General features: G+C 40.0%; 1 protein-coding gene across 1 annotated transcript in view; it reads right to left on the bottom strand.

Moving 5' to 3' along the window:
- C1H4orf50 (chromosome 1 C4orf50 homolog) overlaps nt 1-20004 on the bottom strand; it is a 56433-nt gene that overhangs the window by 9543 nt on the left and 26886 nt on the right. Inside the window, exons 11-14 of the mRNA XM_075022765.1 lie at nt 18722-18778; nt 18152-18334; nt 8387-8629; nt 7096-7506 (exon numbers count right to left, since the gene is read on the bottom strand). Coding sequence (XP_074878866.1) covers nt 7117-7506; nt 8387-8629; nt 18152-18334; nt 18722-18778 — 873 coding nt within the window. The 3' untranslated portion in view covers nt 7096-7116. The remainder of the gene's footprint in view (nt 1-7095; nt 7507-8386; nt 8630-18151; nt 18335-18721; nt 18779-20004) is intronic.

Raw genomic sequence — 20004 nt, 5'->3', positions numbered from 1 at the left:
AAGATGCAGATGTCAGATATAACAAGCAGTGATTTTTTCTGGCTGTCCTAAGCATCATCATACAATGTACTTTCTGTTCTGAACCCAATTCAGACCACCTAACACACTGGGATACTTGTCCACACCAGTTGCAGCTTCGTTTCTTAGGTTTCAAATACCTGAAGAGGTTATTTGTCCCCAATACCCTCTCCAACACTGTCCTGGTTTCAGCTGGGATAGAGTTAATTTTCTTCCTAGTAGCTGGGATAGTGTCATGTTTTGGATTTAGTATGAGAATAATGTTGGTAACACACTGATGTTTTCAGTTGTTGCTAAGTAGTGCTTACATTAAGTCAAGGATTTTTCAGCTTCTCATGCCCAGCCAGCGAGAAGGCTGGAGGGGCACAAGAAGTTGGGAGGGGACACAGCCAGGGCAGCTGACCCAAACTGGCCAAAGGGGTATTCCATATAATGTGATGCCATGCCCAGTATATAAACTGGGGGGAGTTGGCCTGGGAGCAGCGATCACTGCTCAGGGATGGGCTGGGCATCACTCAGCAGATGGTAAGCAATTGGTTTGTGCATCCCTTGTTTTGTATATTCTTTTATCATTATTATTATTATTATTATTATTTTCTCTTCCTTTGCTGTCCTATTAAACTGTCTTTATCTCAACCCACAAGTTTTCTCACTTTTACTCTCCCGATTGCCTCTTCCACCCCACTGCGGGAAGGGGAGTGAAAGAGTGGCTGTGTGATGCTTAGTTGCCGGCTGGCGTTAAACCACAACAAACACTCACTCAGGGCCACCCACCTGCCACACACCGCCAGAGCTTTTTGCAGAGCTCCTTCTGTGGTCATCTGCTCTTTAGCAGGTTCATTTTGACAGAAATGATTTCAGGGGTTTATCACTTGAGCAGCCACACTGAGAGGTTTGAGGAGACGGCTATTTCTATTTGTGGACAGGAGGCAATGGGGCCGTGATGAGCTACGAGAGGTAAATTAGGGGATGAAAACCTCTGCAGCCATCATAAAAAAATACATGACCAAGACCTCTACCTTGCAGCTTAGACTTAGGAATTGTCCTCCATGAGACAATGTCTTAATTTACTGTTGATAACGCTCAGTGTGCTCTTAATTAAAGCTCTTTAGTTGGACCTCGGCTTCTCTACACTTCCGCTCACCAGCTATAGGGTACACACAGTATATTTCTGCCTTGCAAAATGATGAGGTATCCAGATCATATAGGAGCCATATAAAGTAGATTTGTTATTTCTTTCTGCCCGGCTCATGTACATCAGACAACCTGCCTGCTCATCCATAAACCGCCATTTGCAAAAGATCCATCATCCACAAAAGGTCTCTAATTAACTGTCCATTCAGAAGCCACATCACCTTGGTGATCACATCCAGCACAGAAAAGGCATGCAAAATTGTAATGGTGGCAGAGATGAGCAGCCCCCAGCCCCCCCCCACAGCAGCTACGTGATGGAGTGCAGTTTCCCCCACAAATCAGCCCCTCTGAGAGACGAGAACAGCCTTGTGCCCCCCAAGCAAAGCTCCCTGCGCAAACAGGCACAAACCATCGGTACCCTCCGGCTAGGCAGCCTCACCCTTAGATTTTAAAGCCCATTCACCAGAAGGGACTGTCTGCAGCCAGCTGGAAACAAAGATGTGGCTGCTGAGAGACAGTCCCCAGCCCACAGATGGGAAAGCAGAGAGGCAGCACCCAGCAGATGGTGGGGGCAAGGGAGGGCAGTAAGAGATGGCCCTGTCCTCCTTGTCTAGCTGCGGCTTTCGCTAAGGGTGAGAAAGAATCGCTCGTGACTTTTGGCCTCGGAGCCGCATTACAAAAATCGACAATGTGCTCCAGGAGCTTCCCACTTAAAGGCGGCTTTGCCAGACAGCCATATGCTGAGGCCACGGCACTGCAAAGCTTCTCACTCTTGCCCAAATACAATTAATACAAGTCCAACCCAAGCGAACTCAAGGAAACCTTTACTGAAATTCCCCTTTACTCTGCTTCACATTCTCACACCGTGACCAAAAATGCAGTGACTAGGCAGAACAGATAACATCTTAATTTCTGCGTAATTGTTGATTAAATGTTCCCAGTAACCCACCAAAAAAAGAACTCTCCACCCTTAGATATTTGACCTGATTCGCTAATGGCTTGAACATAAACACAGTTTCAGTGCCTGAGAAACCAGGCTTACAGCTGCTCGGGATCACCAGACTGAAACCGAGCTGCTGTGGCACCCTGATGAACCTGACCCATCATCTGTAATAAGATCCTCTAGCTCTTTTCTTCCTTCTTATTTTTTTCTCTCCTTTTTAAGAGCTGCTTACTTCACAAGTCATAACTCTTTTTCTCAAGAACTTGCCACGCTACATTAAGCTTTCCAAAGGCAGATATGTTATATTGCATCAAATATGACAGTGGCTACAGTTCAAGAGATCTTTAACAAGGGTGCAAGTCAGTCTCGCTTCCACTGTGGGAGCTTGATATTTTTCCCAGTGGTGCCTAACTCCTACCCAGTAAAAGTTCAATAGTTTATGCATATAAAACCAAGACAAAAATGTACTGAGAATATGTTACACAAACACTGATCTTTTTTCTTCCCCTTTTTCAGCAGCAAAAAAGACAATGGGGAGCTAAACTGCTATAGGGCAGATGTCCCCCATTGGCCTGATCCCACTTACTAAGAAGATATTAGTGCTTTTGCAAATCAGAATTGCTACCCAAAAAATGTAATCAGGACTTACTAAGGACTACAGAAAATTTAATCATGGGCAACTTGGTTTTGTTTTGACTCATACAAATAAACAGTCCTGAGCATGGAACTGAGTTACCACGGGCTGAGCATCAGATCTGATCCCCAAATCTCCTACCCGCACAAAAGCTGGTCATAGCACAAGATAAGCAATAGATGGGGAGTGGCAGGCTTCCAAAGTAATCCGTCTGCATTTTCTACAAATGTTTAATCTCCGGGAGAACCTAGAGTGGAGATTGGCATCATTTACTTTAAAGACTTTTTTTGTCATCCATAGTTTCCAGTGCCTTCCAGGCCTTCTCTAGCAGACCAGTTCTCAAAGAGGGATGCAGGCCATGTTCCTTCCACTGATTCTGTCTAAACCATATCTGGTTTAGACATTGCTAAAATGTAACTGGCAGCTGACCTTACCTTTTGAACTGGCATAATGAATTATTGGTAGTTAAGTGAGACTGCATGCACAGGTAAGTGTAGACAAAATACAGGGCAACTTATTATTTTTTTAAATATTATGAATGCTATTTTCCTGAAAAATAAGAGGAATAGAAGGAGTAGTCTAATACAAGAATTGCATTGACTAAAGAGAACTTTCTTAAAATATGCATGATCTGTCATTGCAGGTGTTCTGTTTCTTTTCATCTGAACATAAAAACTGGCATTACATTTTATGTTTATGACCTCTCCTACCCGAGAAGAGCAAAACAGATAAAGCACCAGTGCAGGAGAATTATTAGTTTTCTTTGATCACATAAACCTGCTTGTTCAGTGTTGGAAGAAAGTGATGGATTTTTTTTTTCTTTTTTATTTACACCTGGCATAGAAGAATGGCTATTCCTTCCAGTGGTTTTTGATTTTCAGATTCCAATTTGTCCCCCAAAGGGGCTACAGTGCATTTGTAGCCTCAGGTACACCATAAGTTTCTTTTTTAAGTTTATCTTTCACATGGCCTTTAAAAAGCAGTATGCACCATTCCAGGTTACTACTTCCACATATTGCATTTATATTCTATTTCTAAGTAATACTTCTGTTAAAGCTAGAGAGAAAAGAGATGACTGCTGCTAAAATGAGATATTTTGACTTTAGTACTGGGGAGTTCAAGTCTAGAAAAAAAAAGAACTGGGCAAATATTACCTGAATATGTTAGTAAACACCCATTTGATGTGAACTATTGATCCTAACAAATCGTTTTCTGTGCTATTTCAAACAAGGTATTTGTAAGTGGAAGAGTCTGAATGGGAAGCAGGCTCAGTGAGTGTCTGCTGGTAGGAAGCACATTGTCGTCCAGCTTCCCTCCCAGTGTCCTGATCATCCACCAAGTACAGACAATGCCATTTGACTCAGGAGGGTCCATGGATGACAAAAAGCAGATCACAGGTGATTCAACACAAGTCAACTGTTCAGATGTTTTCTGTAAGCACATTGCTACTGCTCACCCTCAATTTCAAAAAATACCAAATCATTTACAGAATAAGGGGCAATATTAATTATTCTGAATGAGTCACTCAGCAAGATCAGACTCCCAAAGGACCTCAGCTTGGCAGGACACCAATATACAAACCATCTGGCCTGCCACTGTACATCTTGGAGCTGGTTTCTATAAATGACTGTGTTTAAGGAATTTGAGGGACCTTGTCTGATGGTGCAATGCATCATCTAATCTCCTTGTACATCAATTAGTGCATAATTATTTGGCATAATCTGACTATCACTTCTCATTTGCCCATTCAGTAGTGGAAAAAAATGGAGTAGGACAGAGGTTCAAAAAAAACCACCTTTAGCTGGCCCACCTTTTCTAAGGCTGTTGCACACAACAGTCCAAATGGATTGCTGTTAATTTGTTAGTATTCCTCCACTGTAGTGTCTAAAATCTTGCATTTTTACTTAAGAGAAATGAAAAGCAGCTGAAACAGCTGGCCAAATAATAACCATGGTATCTGCACATATTTAAACAAGGCTTTGTAGTAGGAAAAATGGATGTCTTAAAAAAATTAAAAACACAAGGGGCTACAAGATTTTAACTGAAATCTGTGACTTGTGAAGCAAGGGTACAAAGTGCCAGCACAGAATCCATTTGCCTGAGGAATTGCTTGAGTCCATTTTGCATTACAGTACTTCAATGCAGGTACTATGCTTGCAAGTGTCTGCTCCCCCATCCACACCTGTGTGTGTCTGCAACCCTTATTCAGAAAATTATTAATTCCAGCAGAAGGAAGAATGGGGCCAAATAACCTAATTAACTTAAAATGAAGCTTGATAGTTTAAAATAAACCACAGCGGTCTTTGATAGAAAGGGACTGGACTGAGAAAGGCTTAATTTCTTGGTAAGTTACTATGGTCCCAATCACAAAGTAGATAGATACACTAGGATAACAAAGACTTATTATCTTATTATCACAGGGTATTATTATTAATACCCTTATTATTAGCACACTTCATGCATCACAATCTGATCTCCAGCCTGAACTACTAGGCCCTGTATTTTACTGTCAGCAAGATAAAGCTCCAAAAAAGTTCTCACAAGTGTTAATTCTTAAAGCATAATTTTAGCAATATAAATGTTACCATGTTAAATATTTACATGTTGTTTTGCACATCAAAATATCTTAACATTTGACAAGGCAGCTGGTGGCTGGATATCAGGTAGATCTGTCCTCAGAAGTGCTAGCCAGGCATTAGGAAGAAGAGAAAGACACATGAAAGCAGAAGCCCAGATTTTGGAACCTCACTGGTGCCTCCTCTGCTTAGACAGCGCTCCAAGACATCTCTTCCAGAGGCTATTTCCCTTGGCATCTGGTGTGTATTTTCTAAAGATATGTTGGACAAAGACCAATTCAGTTACTGCTGTAAGCAATTGCACTGCTGTCTTACTGAGCAAATGAAGATTTTTTTTCCCACAATAAAGTGTGAGTGTGTGCATTAATATTTCTTCAAAACCAGTCAAACAAAGTATTAACATACTGTGAACCAACTGGGGTAATCAGTGGAGGCAGAGGAAAAGCACAGGAACAGTGCCACGTATTACTGTGTGTTAAAAATGCCCTTTTTCTAATAAAAGTGATTACAAATAAAGCTAGCTGGGAGACGTGAATAATGGAGGTTTTCCAAAAATATTAACTCTGGTGGGATGCCCATACAAATCAGCGTTTTGGGGGATTCACAACCACGCTCAGTTCAACTGTCCAGAGTCAATCGGCATTAGCGCACACATGCACCGGCACAGACACGCTTTTCCCTCCTCCCTCCCATAACCAGGATCCACCAATGGTTCATGCAGCCCAGGCCACAACTATTCCTGAGCCAGACTACGAGGAAGCACTGTCACAGCTGTGCTAGCGCAGGTGGTCTGGCACCGCATCCACTTCTCCCTGTTGTAGGCGTAGGGGTTTGGCAGCACGGGGTGACGTCTGAATCACCTGTCCCTTGAATGCAGATCTTACTGTACTGATGATGCCCAAGTGGTCACCTAAGGAAAGTGCTCGGGAACACGTCGAGTAAAAATACTCAAATTAAGCTGCAATTTGTTACTTAAAAGTAACAGTTGAAGGATGCTATTTTACTGATACTAACACCTGCAGGAATACATTGAGTATCCTGCTGTAGGTCAACTTATTAAAAAAAATGATAGAGCTAAAAAAAAATAATCCCAGGACACTAAAGAAACACTAACAGCAAAAGTACCCCCAATTTCTGTAAAATGGGTTTCTAGGAAGTCCATGAGACCACATTTACTTAAGTTCCAGAGGAAAGAGTCATGCAAGGCTGTAGGGGTCGGCGTTCGGAAGATCTCGCGTTGTCACGGAAAGTTAGAGGGTTAGTCGCAGCCTTGTGATGTACCTGTAACCCCACCTCCCCTTGTTAGTATAAAAGGAATTAACTGCGCAATAAAAGCCGGAAGTTGGCGCTCACACTGCGTGTGTTATCTGTCTCTTTCCCTGGTCCGGGCCGACCAGTGATCTAAGCGTGGCACCTTGATATGTAGCGAATGCTACACAAGGCAGACATTCTTTCAGAACTTGCCGCTGCACACTGAAGAAATGGGTTATACATAGAAGTGATTTAACAGATTGTTTCACGGTCTCAGTTAAAAAAAAAGCATATCATAAACAAATTGTGGAAAAAAAAATGGGGAGGCAGCCCGGCTACTGAAAAATCCATAGGTTTCAGTGACCTCAAATGTTCTAAGAAATTTTGATCACAAAAAGTATTACAGCTCTTTTTCATGTAAATTTTCCAGTCAACTCAAACTAGTTGCTAGGCCATCCTAACTAGTAAAATACCTTTGTTTTAAAAAATGATTAGTACTTTTGTAATGATGGGAAAATCACATTGCTTAGATGCTTTACCTTGTTTTATTTTTGCAGGTTTTATTCTTTTCCGTGCAGCTGATTTCTCCCCACAGGATTTCGACCTTTATTACTTGCTGACAACACGTCTGACAAATGGCTTTTTGCTGTGGTAGCTGAGGTTGAGCCATCTGTTTTTTCTCTAGAGAGCCATGCCTTATTCATAATGGCATTTTTCTGTTTCATTCCCTGGGGAATAGCACCTGCATGCTGATTTCCTATTTGACCCCAAAATACATCATCACATTTCGACAACTGATCCCTCCCCTTCGTGGCCCAGAAAGCACCGCGCTCCAGGGGCACCGCTGCATCCTTCGTCCTTGACAGCAGAGGCCAAGGGGCTTCCTCGAGGATCATCGGCCGGTTGCAGTCAGCCTTTGGATTTGAGTTGGAGGAGACAACTGAAGGTATCTGAGGAGGAAAGAAGAAAAGAAAAGAGAACCTTGGATGTCCCAGTGTGTGATAGAGAAAATGACCGGGAAACTGCATTTGAACTGTCACATATATCCCCTGGACTAAACAACATGTTGTCAGAATTCTGAGTCACCATTTCATTGTATAATAAATTTCTTAACTAAAAGGAGATTTCAGTATCTTGCATGATTTTTTTCATCTATTAATGCCAAAAGCAGAAACTATGCTTTAATTTGTTTTATTACACTTATTTTAATCCAAGATTATAAAGGAAATTCAGTAGAGTAATATTTGTCACTACTTTAGCTAACTGGCTCCAGTAATTGCATACTTGAATTTTGTTTCCATACAATTATGGAGAGGTTACGTTGTCTCAGAGAGGGTGAAATCTCCTGCGTGTTTAGTTTAGCAGCAGACTGTCACAAATGCAATTGCAATTGATCAGCTCTGTTCTTAACAGGATTCCTGCAGTTAATGGAAATTACTATAAAGAGCTTCAGGGCACAGGAATAATTGGATCACAAAAAAAAAAAAAAAAAAAAAAAAAGAATTGGAGGAAAAAAAAGGTAGGACAAGATCAACATAACAACTTTTTTTTTTTTTAAACATCCAAAAATTTTCAAAGATGGTCTTACCAAAGAGTACACCATGATGAAAACAAAACTTTTAATTATTTTTACAAGCCTCAAGCCATTCCTAAACAATTGGGAAGAAAATGCATAATGAAAAACATTAAGCATTTATTATCCTCAGCTTGTTTAAACTAACAATCAACCGTGTATCTCTGGAAGCAATCATTCAAATATCTATGTGATCTATAAAATGACTGCCAAGGATAATAGATTACTAAACTAAAACCGAGAAAATTTTTACTGACCTGGCAATTTTTACGATGGTTTTGTCTTAGTTCTCGATGCAAGGCTATGATCCTCTCCGGGCTTGTTAATTTTACAGGAGAACCAGCAAACACATTTGGAGTGAAGCGAGAACTGTGGATGCTATCCACCTTTTGCTGAGAGTTTGCAGGTATTGACCCGGGCATCCCATTCACTTTGACATATATCTCATGATCCTCTGGCTGTCCATTGGCCTGTGAAATATCTGTGGAAGAAGGCAGCATCTGCAAGAGAAAATACCATTTTAAGACATTCAAGCTAGATCAAGTTTTCCTATGCTGTTTATTTTGGATTAGTGGAAGCCACTTGGATGAATTCATTATGATAAATGTTCACAGAAATTAAATATAAATAAACTACATTCACCAAAATAAGAAAAAAGATAATATACCAGTTATTTTAAATGTGAAGTATTCCTGCATCTGGCTAAAAAAGAATCCTGTATTCATCAACTCTTTCCTGAAACAAAAAAAATCTCAAGCTTTAACTACAGCCAAAATTTGCATCTGGATATTAAGAAAACCTGGATAAAAAGTAGAAAAAAATACCATTTTTAAAAGTTACCTATGTTAGGCCTCCTCTTGAAGAATCTCAAAATTTCCAACATGATTCTTCCACACACATATTCTCTCACTCCACACTACACAACAAATTCAGGTTTGTCTACCTACGAATGCTCGAGAAAGTTAAGCTGAATGGACTTCAAAAGTGTATTAGTTCAACTGCATGAACTCTTATGCAGACTCTCCTATTCTGAATCAAAATAATATTAATTCAGTTGATCTTATTTCACCTCCACATCAACTTTAACACCACAACAAACATTATTCTTCTTGAATACCTTCACTGAACTGAAGCCAAATTTAGAGAGAAACGGCAGTTGTCTAATTACGCACCTTTTCATAACAGTTGCAAGCAGAAAAAGATCTCCCTGAACATAAATGACTATCACAGAGCAGTAGCATTTTATCAGCCAAATACATATTTATTAAAGCTATGGGATCAATGTTACATTTTTTTCTTGCAATTGCACAGAAAAACAAATTTAAGATTGTTAATGACAGTTTCAGCCTTTGGGTTTTTAAGAAGAGTTATTTATTTATTTCCAGAATTAATACATCTGATTATAAGTTATCACCTCATTGCCATTAGCCCTCTTGCAAAAGCTCCAGAAATGCAAATACTATAAATATGCGAGGTCAGGAATGGTTACTTAATATAAAACACATTTTACTTAAAATAATATATTGGGTTTGGTCTGTACATCTTTAATGAGTGTTAGCTACATCACTTGTGTCCATTAAAAAAAAAACAAAAATCAAAGGATTCTGAAATGCCATAGTGGTGTAAGTTTGCTCTGGAGTGTCCCCCCCAAAAGATGAGCATTTATTGGCAAGCTCATGCATTAAAATATAATTCTATTACAGCATGAAGAAGAATATACGGTGTGTAAGCTGTTGCCATTGCCAAGAGAAGTTTCACCATCTTGCAGGAGTGATCACTGTGGTGCTTTATGAGAAACATGCTGCTTGCAAGCAGTTCAAGAGCAGCTCTGATGCCAGGGTTAAAGCAGGTGGGTATCAGGGTGCTGTACTGTCCCATAGCTTTTGAAGTGACACTGAATCCCAGCTGTTGATGTGTACAAGCTAGCCAGACGTGAAAAAGCTCATTGCTCTCATCTCCTGTTTGCAAAGTGACCCTCAAAGCTCATGGGCTCCCTGAAGCATGTGTCTTATGATTCTTAAGTACACCAACACACTGGTATTCCACTCGTAGGGCAGGAGGGTGGGCTGTGCCTGTCCATCTCTAGACCCGCTGTGCTGCAGGACAGACCCTTCCCCAGGATACACCCCATAAGAAAACAGGAGTGGTAAACACAAGCAATGAACCCTGCCTTTGATCCCATTTCACCTTCTGTTCTTGGCTCCCCACCATGAGAGGAGGGAACCAATGCTGCCGAATTCTGGCCATTGGTCCCGTTAAAGTGCCAAGCACAAGCGTGTTTGGCCAGCTGAGACACTCCCCAGGAGGAGCTACCACCTGGGTCATTTACTTTAGGCTGAACAACAGGCCAGGGAACAGGACGGTGACATCCAGGAACTGAAGGACCAGTCATATTGACCAACTTTGGGCACACAATTTAGATTGCTGCTCTTCCCTAAAAGACTTACTTTCTCTACACTGATTACAGAGGGAGTCTGTGACACTATCTGGACACAGCATTTATTTAGGTAGGGCGGCACAAATACCCCATCATATCCTAGCATCACAGGCATAGATCAGTTGGAAAGTGAAAGCCATACATTTGGATGTTCCCCTATAAACAGAGAAGCCAAAGGCAGCTTCAGAAGTCCTTGGTTTCTAACCAAGGTTATGAGTGCAGTCTCTCTCCCCAGCACTCACAGAAAATGCTGGCTGGCTGAAAGCAATGGAGGGGTTACAAAGGGCAGCCCTGAAATGTTTTGAGGCATGAAGAGACTGGATCTAAAATTATTTGATGAGAGTTTCCTCACTACAGGAAGCACAGTTAGAGGCATCCCTGGTGATGGATGAGAGTCAGCAGGAGCAGAACAAGTTCTGGAGCGCAATGACCCATGCAAAGGCAAATCACTGCCACCCTCGTAGGCAGGAGAGCTGGCTCATACCAGGAAAAAACACAGCACCAAGGCAAAGCCGTGACACTGGCACATTTCATTTCTAGAAAAATAACCTCCTTGCAGGGTCCTTCCTTTCCTTTCCTTCAACTGTTCAATGCACAAACTCTTTTGCCTCTTGGGATTACCAAATTCTGCTGCAGACAAAGTAGTGAAACTCATTAGAAAGGTGGGTTAAAGCAAACCCTGATGAGTGAAGCTGCTACTACACTGACGAAGTTTTCACCATATGGTCTGCGCTGTATTTGAAAGTTGGTATGATTCTCTCAAAAAGGCTCATCTTCAGTGTTTCATAAGACTCTGTGAAACACTAAAGATCATATTTTCTATAGCACTGTGGATGTATCTAAGCAAAAATTCTGCATTTTGTCTAAATGCCCAGACATTAAGTTTGTTTGGGGTTTTGTTGGGTTTTTTTACAATATTGATTCTATTTTTCTTTGATGGTTTTTGCTTTCCTCTCAAGTTTCCACAAACTACTCCACCTAGGAAGAAATGAAAATACCGTGATATTCCACCAAACTTAAAAGAAGTGTAAACTTGCATAATGCCAAGTTCTAGAAAGGATTGGCATTAAAAACAAAACCCATCACTTTGCCCCAACATTACAAAACTAAAAAGACAGTGGTGTCAGAGATAAGAATAAAATGTTTTAATTCATCTGGATATTTTTAATTGCACATTTTCTCTTACTCTAAATTCTAAAATAGATCAGAAAATAAAGGAAGGTTACATTTTAAAGCTTTTCTTTTTTTAATCATGGCTGTTACTTGCATTTTCTTTTCTAGACAAATGCACGCTGTTGCCCATGAATTAGAGCAAAAAACACTGCTAAAATGTCTGTGTTATGTACGCAGTCAGGAAACGGATCTAAATCTTTGTCAATCAAACCCAATTTTACTTTAAAATGACACTAACCTTGAGTATGTACCATCTCCTCAGCCATCACAAATTCTTGAGATACCTTTTGCACAAACAGCTATTTACATAATTATTGAACAGCTTTATCAGTTATTTCACTGGAAAGGCCAGGCTGCCCTTAACTATTTTTAATCTGTATTTTATACCCTTCAGTTGTGCTGGTTTTGGCTGGGATAGAGTTAATTTTCCTCCTAGTAGCTGGTACAGTGTTTTTTGGATTTAGTGTGAGAATAATGTTGATAACACGCTGAAGTTTTAATTGTTGCTAAGTAGTGCTTATCCTAAGTTAAGGGTTTTTCAGTTTCCCATGCTCTGCCAGCAAGAAGGTGCACAAGAAGCTGGGAGGGAGCACGGCCAGGACAGCTGACCTGAGCTAGCCAAAGGCATATTCCATACCATAGACCATCATGCTCAGTATATAAACTGGGGGGAGCTGGCTGGGAGGGGCAGATCGCTGCTCAGGCATCGGTCAGCAGACAGTGAGCAATTGCATTGTGCATCATTTGTCTATTCTGGGGTCTAATTTCTCTCTTTGTTATATTCCTTTTCATTGCAATTATTATTAATGTTATATTATTATTATTATTATTATTATTATTATTATTATTATTATTATTATTGCTATTATTATACTTTGGTTTAGTTATTAAACTGTTCTTATCTCAACTCATGAGTTTTACTTTTTTTTTCTGATTTTCTTCTCTATCCCACTGGGAGGGGGGAGGAGGGAGTGACCTTCTCCATGGTGCTTAGTTGCTGGCTGGGGTTCAACCATGACACAGTATTTTTATCAATCTTTCTGAAGGTCAAAAATAACATATCCTTCAGCAATGGATTTTACCTCTTTTTAAAAAAATTACTAAATAAGAACCACCATCTCCTCTCTATCATCCCCTTGGAATTCCAATGATCCAAGTCACATTTTCTGTAATGTCAGAAAAAGAAGCTTCTTCCTGCAAAAAACTTTGTCTTGAAAGGTCCCTTGGTCTTGATCAGCATTGTCCCCAAAAGACCGAAAGCCCAAAGTTAGATTCCTTCTCCCCTCTGAGGGCGGGACTCATCTGACCAAAGCATATCTCCTCCTGGCCCCCTTCACAACCAATGAAATCCAACTTATAGGATTCTTCCCACATTATCTAAAGCAGATATGTAAAATGGGCAGGATACCTCATTGTAAGTACCTCTTTCTCTCTACAAACTATGAAAAGAAATAGATAAACTACCATGGATGTGATTGTCTGAATTACAGACATCAAACATGAAATGTATCTCACCCTCAGTGTCAGAAAAGCTTCTGATCTCACCAGCCATGCACAAATCAATTTAAGGAGAGTATCAGAGAATGTTATTTCAGGCCTGTTTCCTTCAAATATGATTCACAGGAAAGCAGTAAGTGGTTTCTTGCAAAGAAATGAGTAGAAATAGAAAAAAAGAAAAAGCATTGTTCTACCGAAAAGTATCTCAGACGAAATCCCCTGATACAAAGGAGGATTAAGCTATACTGTTCTGCACATTTATTCCCTATTCTGTAAAACAAATAATTCAGTACACTGGACACATTCTTTGCCTGAAGCCTTCCATCCGTAAGGTTTAAGATGACTCCATGAAAAGCAATAAAAAGCACTACCATTTATCCCTATATTCCTTGCACAAATTCCCTCTCAGCCCTGAGAAATGAGGGCAAATAGCCACAATGGTTTCAGATCCACTATGGAAAGAATATATAAAATATATCATCAAGTCAAAGCCTTCCAGCATGAGAGAAATTGAAGTGAATGTGTACAGCAGCATGATCCATTACAGCCATCAGTCATCTGGACAGAGGCTGTTGGCTCAGTCATTTGAGGGAAAGGGTTGAACATACTCCTGTTTCCTCACGCACATCCCAAAAGAGAGAGAAAAGGCTCCAAAACACCGCACAGTGGCACTGGCTGGGATGAGCCTATGTGAAAGGCAAGCCAAGCTCACTTGCTCCTCTCTGTGGTTCTCTAACACACCAAAAGCAGATGGACATAGCTTCATGTGCAAGCTAGTCAATCTGGGTAAAGCCTGTTTCTTAAACTGCAAGTAGACACCTAAATTCAGAAAAAAGTGGAGCCTCCTCTTTCACATTTCCTATTAGTTATCTGGAGCATTTTCTCTTGCTTCCCACTATTACTAACCCAAGTAGAGTAGCTGTTGCAAAGCCCAGTCCCAGTCCTTTTTGTTAGCTGGTTAGTGAACATGAATGTCTAGCATCAGCTGATGAATGCTGTGCTGTGTCCTTTCCACTGGGAAAGGCAGAAAAACAATAACTGTTAATAAAGTCCATGAATTAATTCTACAACAGCAAGAAAAGGAATATGAGGCCAAGGCCTTTCCAATTAAAAAAAACAACGTTTAAAAGAAGATGATTAAAATGGGACATGACAAAAGGCCAAAAATGGCCACATATTCTGTGTCTGACATTGGGCATGTGAATCCCAGCTATGGCACTGTGCCGAGTGCCCCATGCACCCGCTGGAGGCAGCCCTTGTCCCTGGGCTGTGTCCTCTTCAGACACATGCTTTTCATTTTCCAAACACAAAATAAGACAAAGGTTTAATTATTTCAGTTGCCCAAATTTATTATCGCTCCACTACAAGGGACTCCAATGGTTTCTCAGTTTAGGTCTTTTAAAAGGAAAACATATCACAAAGGCTTAGAAATTAACTTCTTTGTGCCTTCAAAAATTCCAAGTCCATATTAGACACACACTGTCATCCTTATGGCTCCCCAAAAGGCTATTCTTTTCAAAACTGAGAGGCAGTTTTTCTTCACTACCCTGCACACAATTTTTACTTTCACTCCAGTGACATAGGTATATTCTCTGGGTGAAAAAGAATTTAAATAAACCCACTTCTGTGCAATTGTATATGTTTATTATGATAAAGCAAAGTAAAACTAAACTAAATTGCACTAAATCACTCAAACTAAATTACAAATAAAGAGCTTCGTGGTGTACAGTTTTATGGTGGGGAAAAGTCATTCAAAATCTAGTCCTCTTTACAGGGACTTGAAAAGAATATTAAGAGAAGGAAAATTTACTTTCTTTTCTAAACATATTACTCTAGTGTATATCTGGCCTCAGTGAAAAGTACACTGCTGGAACAAAAACATGTGATACTACATGATTCAAGCAAATTTTATTTCTCACTCAAAAACATTTGAAGGTAACACTGGGTTGTGAACATAATCAAGAATGACAAAACTTAAAATGCGTGCTGCTCTGCTAAACTGAACTGATCTGAAGTCTTGAGTTAGTGCAAATCAGCAAAATAAAGCCATTGGGACAACAGTGATTTATCATGTCTGAAAACAGAGTCTCGAATGCTGAAAGCGAAGTCTGAAGAGAAGCTCTAAAGATGATTGGTTTAGCATCACACTGTCTTCGTGATTTAGTATTTTAATTGGGAAAAGCATTAGGAAGAAAATACTTCTAGCAAACAGAAGGGAATGACCAACCATCCGTTGTGTCCTGAATAAGCAAAGAACTGAAGTTCACTTTTGTCTTTAAGCATGAGCAACTAGTTGATGCCTATAAGCCCTCCACTGAAGCCAGAGCTTCCTATCACACAGCTAGGGCAGATCTATCCAGTCTACATGTAATTCCATGTAGGCATGACAAAAAAAAGAGTTCTTAAAAGAATTTTAAAACATATTTTCTTTGGAGAACCAGACACAAAGTTTTTTCCTAAACTACAAAAGGCTAGGCATTGAACTGAATACAGAACCCCTTTTCCCTTCAAAGGGCTCTGGATCAGCCCTTCATGCATCACTGCAAACTTTCGGTGGAAATACATCTGTAAGCCAAAGCAGGCAGGTCTGCTGCCATTGTGTGATAGGCTTCCATTTCTCACTGGGTCCAGAAATGAATAAAGCCAATTGCAAATCTTTAATTTAAGAAGGAGAAATAAAGAAAAAGGAAAAAAAAATCCACCAGGCTTTCTCTAGAAGCATTCAAATGTTAGGAATGATTTAGAAGTGAAAATCTGAGGGGAACGAAAGGAATGAGCTTTCAAAGGAGTTTTATGTAAGTAAAAGCTGGGCATAGCCCTGGAATCTCAGTTGTGAATTGCAGTGAGAATGAGAGTTGAAATGCAAAAAAATTAATCCTCAAAGATGAAAAGTCAGTTCAGTTTAACATATGGCTACAGAATTCAGTACAGGATTTTTAAAACCAAAGGAATGTATCACATGAATATGAAACGGTCTCTCTTCTTTTTGATTGTAACCATTATCTATTAAATTAGGAGTAGTGACACTTGGACATTTTCTTACTGAATTGTTTTCCATTGGAAAATTGATCCATAGAAACCTAAATTTTTCACGGGAACATACAGATCAGGAAAGGTTTCCCCTGTTACACATGGAATTACTTATCACAGTATTTATCACAGACCGGAATGGTCTGAAGATCAGTGTCAAGGTGCCCACCAAGAGCCAGTCAATTCTCTGCACGATCAAAAAAAACCAGGCTTGAATCCCAGTGTGCCTGAGCCTAAGTGAGACCTCTGGCCACGACAGTGCTGGATACTGTGGGAAGGGGTTTGTGCTCCACTTAGTATGAATAGCTAAATATCCATCGAAGCAGGGAATTGAATATGGGGCTCCTATGCTGCAAATGAACTCACTGGCCATTAGAATATAGATTCAATCTAATTCTCTCCTGTTGGAGCTGCTAAGTTTTGTGATAATTAGACATTCAGGGAGACAGTGTGAGTGTGCACAGTATTTTGGTATTTATTGTGTTGGGAAGCTTTACACTGATGCTCATTTACCACAACAATGTCTGAGCAAATGTCTGAAGGCAGTGAAGTATTACCTCCCTTCTGACAGATGAGTTACTAACTACTGTCACATAAAACATCCATTCTCAGTGTGAGCTTGAGCGAGACCGTGGTGGACCCAGACTTGACATACTCAAAGGAGACATAGCCAGACATGGAATCCTGTCCTGTCCTGCAACCAGGAACCAATCTACCTTTTCATTAACATGCAGTTAAATTACTTTTTGCCACAGAAACAAGTATGACTGAGTGACAGCTTGCAACACTTAATAACACTAGAATAAGCTTCTTCAGAGTGATACAGAATACCGCTCTGTGTGTAAAAATGTAAAATAATCAGAAAAATAATCCTGTGGATTTAGTATACTATATGCCCATTGTGAGCATCTTTACTTCTGCTGATGAAAAACAGATGTCAGTGTTATTAAAAAGTAAATTATTTATATGTACCCATTTTGCAGCGCATTGTGTTAGCTGAAGTACAAACCAGTATGAACCCATGTTCTGTGTCCTGTTGTGGTAGGCAGCTGCTTTCCCAATGTTTTACAAATGTGTAACACAAAATATCCCACCCTGCCCTTTTAACTAGCAAGATTCTACTTGACTATACTGGACACAGACATTATCAAATATTGTTTAGGTTTTTTTACAGGTTTTGTTTAAAATAATAAGAGAGAGAAAATCAAAGGGAAAAAAGGAGCTTGTTTGAAGGTTACTGAAGTACTGCAAGGGAATTCCTGTTTCTCCCGGCTGCCAGATTCAGATTCCTGTCCTTAAGAATGTCTTCAAGTAGGTGCCACTCCCCAAATACGAAGTATATTCCTAGCATCCAAGCTATTAATGATAATGTTCAACAGAATCAGGTGTGAAGCAGAGTGTATCCTGCTGGAATCTCTTTCATCTTGCCAGCAAAACACAAGTAACTAACTCCCTTTTGAATACAAATGTCTACTGAGTTGACTTAAAACTTGAAATGATTCATTGCAGACCTTTTGTTTCTGATTTCTTCAGAAATCCGAGACAATGCATTGTGCAGGAAGAAAATGCAAAATTCATATTTAAAGTGAAATTGAATAATATGTGCTGCATTATCCACTAGGATACTTTGTCAAAATATCAGGGAAGTGTTTTTTGCATGGAGCACTGACGTATTTTGTGATAAGTTCAAAAAGATTTAAACTCTGACCAAAACAGCAGTAAAACAGCCAACTCCACTGACTTGTCTGAAGCAATATTTATATTAAGTGCTGAAACATATTTTATAACTACACTTTGGGTCTCACTAAACACTTTAAAATAAATAAATCACTGACAATACAATAGGGGAAATGGGAGGATCCTACAAGGAAGTACTAACACTTACCTCTTGATCACACATTGGTGTAAAAGTGACTGTGTACTCTGCCAGGACCAGGTCATTCACCAAGTTTTTCACCTCTTCATCAAATGCAGAGTTAATAATTCCTCGCCTGTGAAATTCACCATGCATCCTCATAATGAAGCTGTTCCTTTCCTGGCACTTTCGGGTAAGGCAAGCCAGCTTAGCCTATGTGGCATGAACACACATACATTGATTTCACTCCCCGTTGAGACTGCAAGATTACATTTTGTGTCTGATGTAATTTCACATGTTTTGAACCAAAGCTATAGATTGCGTTCCTATGTTTCTAGGCCATTAGGTGCCTCTGCACCTTGCAACAGCAATACATGCTAAACTGGATAAAATGGATAGAGACATTCCCTTTCCATGTGTGAGGTCCCACTTTTGACAGGCCAAAGAGTACCTATGGCAATAATGTCAGCGAGCCCTTGCCTAAATCCTAAAGCCCAGTAGCAAACAGCTAAGTCAGGGCAGCGGCAGAAGGCAGGCACACGGACAGAAGCCTGTAAGCAAAGGGTAGGTCCTGCTTCAGCTTTCAGGGAAATACAGTACCTTCAGAGGAGCTAGCAGCAACTTCGCTTCAGACTTTCTCTTCTGAAGTTCTTTTTCCTGAGAGGTTGAAAAACATTCTGCATTAATTTATTCATGACTCACTTGAAGATACTGCAGCAGTTTTTTGATATTTGTTTTAGACCTGACTTACAAGGCGTGCACTTGGCATATTTGTGTGACCCTGTATCACAAACAAGATGAAGCAGTGTAAGGAGCTGGTTGTACACGGATAGGCCCTGGCAGGCAAACACTGCCCTACTAGCATTACCGTTGGTCTTATGTATTACCAAAGGCTTTTGGATGTTTTTAGACAGAGCCTTATATCAGTGAGGTTATTTCATCAAAGCAGCATCACATTAAAGACTTGGTATCCTTCATTATGCACTCATGTTCCCATTTACTCTGTGAATCTCTCAAAAGACTCTTTTGGGGAAAGTTTTCCCTTTTCTTATCTACAACATATTGTAGAATGAGAGAAACAGGAAGGGATTTTCTGGATGCGTATTCCACCACAGGATCTGAAAAGTGAACACCAATAGCTTTCTGCTCTGACACAATCGCTGCATATCCTGTATTAGGAGGTGAGCCAGGGTGACCCAGATGATCTAGTCTGTACCTTATGATTAAAGTGTTTATTATTAATGGGAAACCTGCTTTCTGATTATGCAGAAAAAAAATACAATATCCTGCCAGGTAAAATCCATTTCTATTACGAAACAAAACGGTATTATTTGGCAATAAAGTACAGATTCCTTCGCATTCATTTTGCTTGACAATTTGTATTTCTTAAAGCCTATAGTAAATACATTATATGCATCAGAAAAAGATTCCCTTTACGAGAATTCAGTTATGCTGAAAGAGGTCACATGGTCCTCAGCTAATAAATTGTGGGCTCGGGAAGAAACAAAGTAGTTAGGACAGGAGAGACATCTTTACATTGTGCTATCACTGAGGGAACAAAGAAAAAGCTGGCAGTAGGTCCCTGCACTGGTGACATTCAATTCTTGATGAGGCATGGAGCAAAACATTTTGGTGATGCAATAGAACAATTAGGAGTTGTGCATTCATATGGATAGCACGTCTCACCCTTTATTCATCTACCATCTGATATCCACCATCCATCACTACAGACACCAGACACCACAAAACAATTTCATATTACCACCACTGTTCTGCTAAGAGGCATCCTAATCAATGCCTGAGAGAAGCCACTAACCCTCTGTACAGACTGGTTTAAAGCAAATCACAGCACATGACAAGGCTCGGAAAAAAACCCCAACAAA

Source organism: Buteo buteo, chromosome 1 (genome assembly GCF_964188355.1).
Source record: "Buteo buteo chromosome 1, bButBut1.hap1.1, whole genome shotgun sequence".
Classification (NCBI taxonomy): domain Eukaryota; kingdom Metazoa; phylum Chordata; class Aves; order Accipitriformes; family Accipitridae; genus Buteo; species Buteo buteo.
This window is presented reverse-complemented; position numbering and strand designations above follow the sequence as displayed.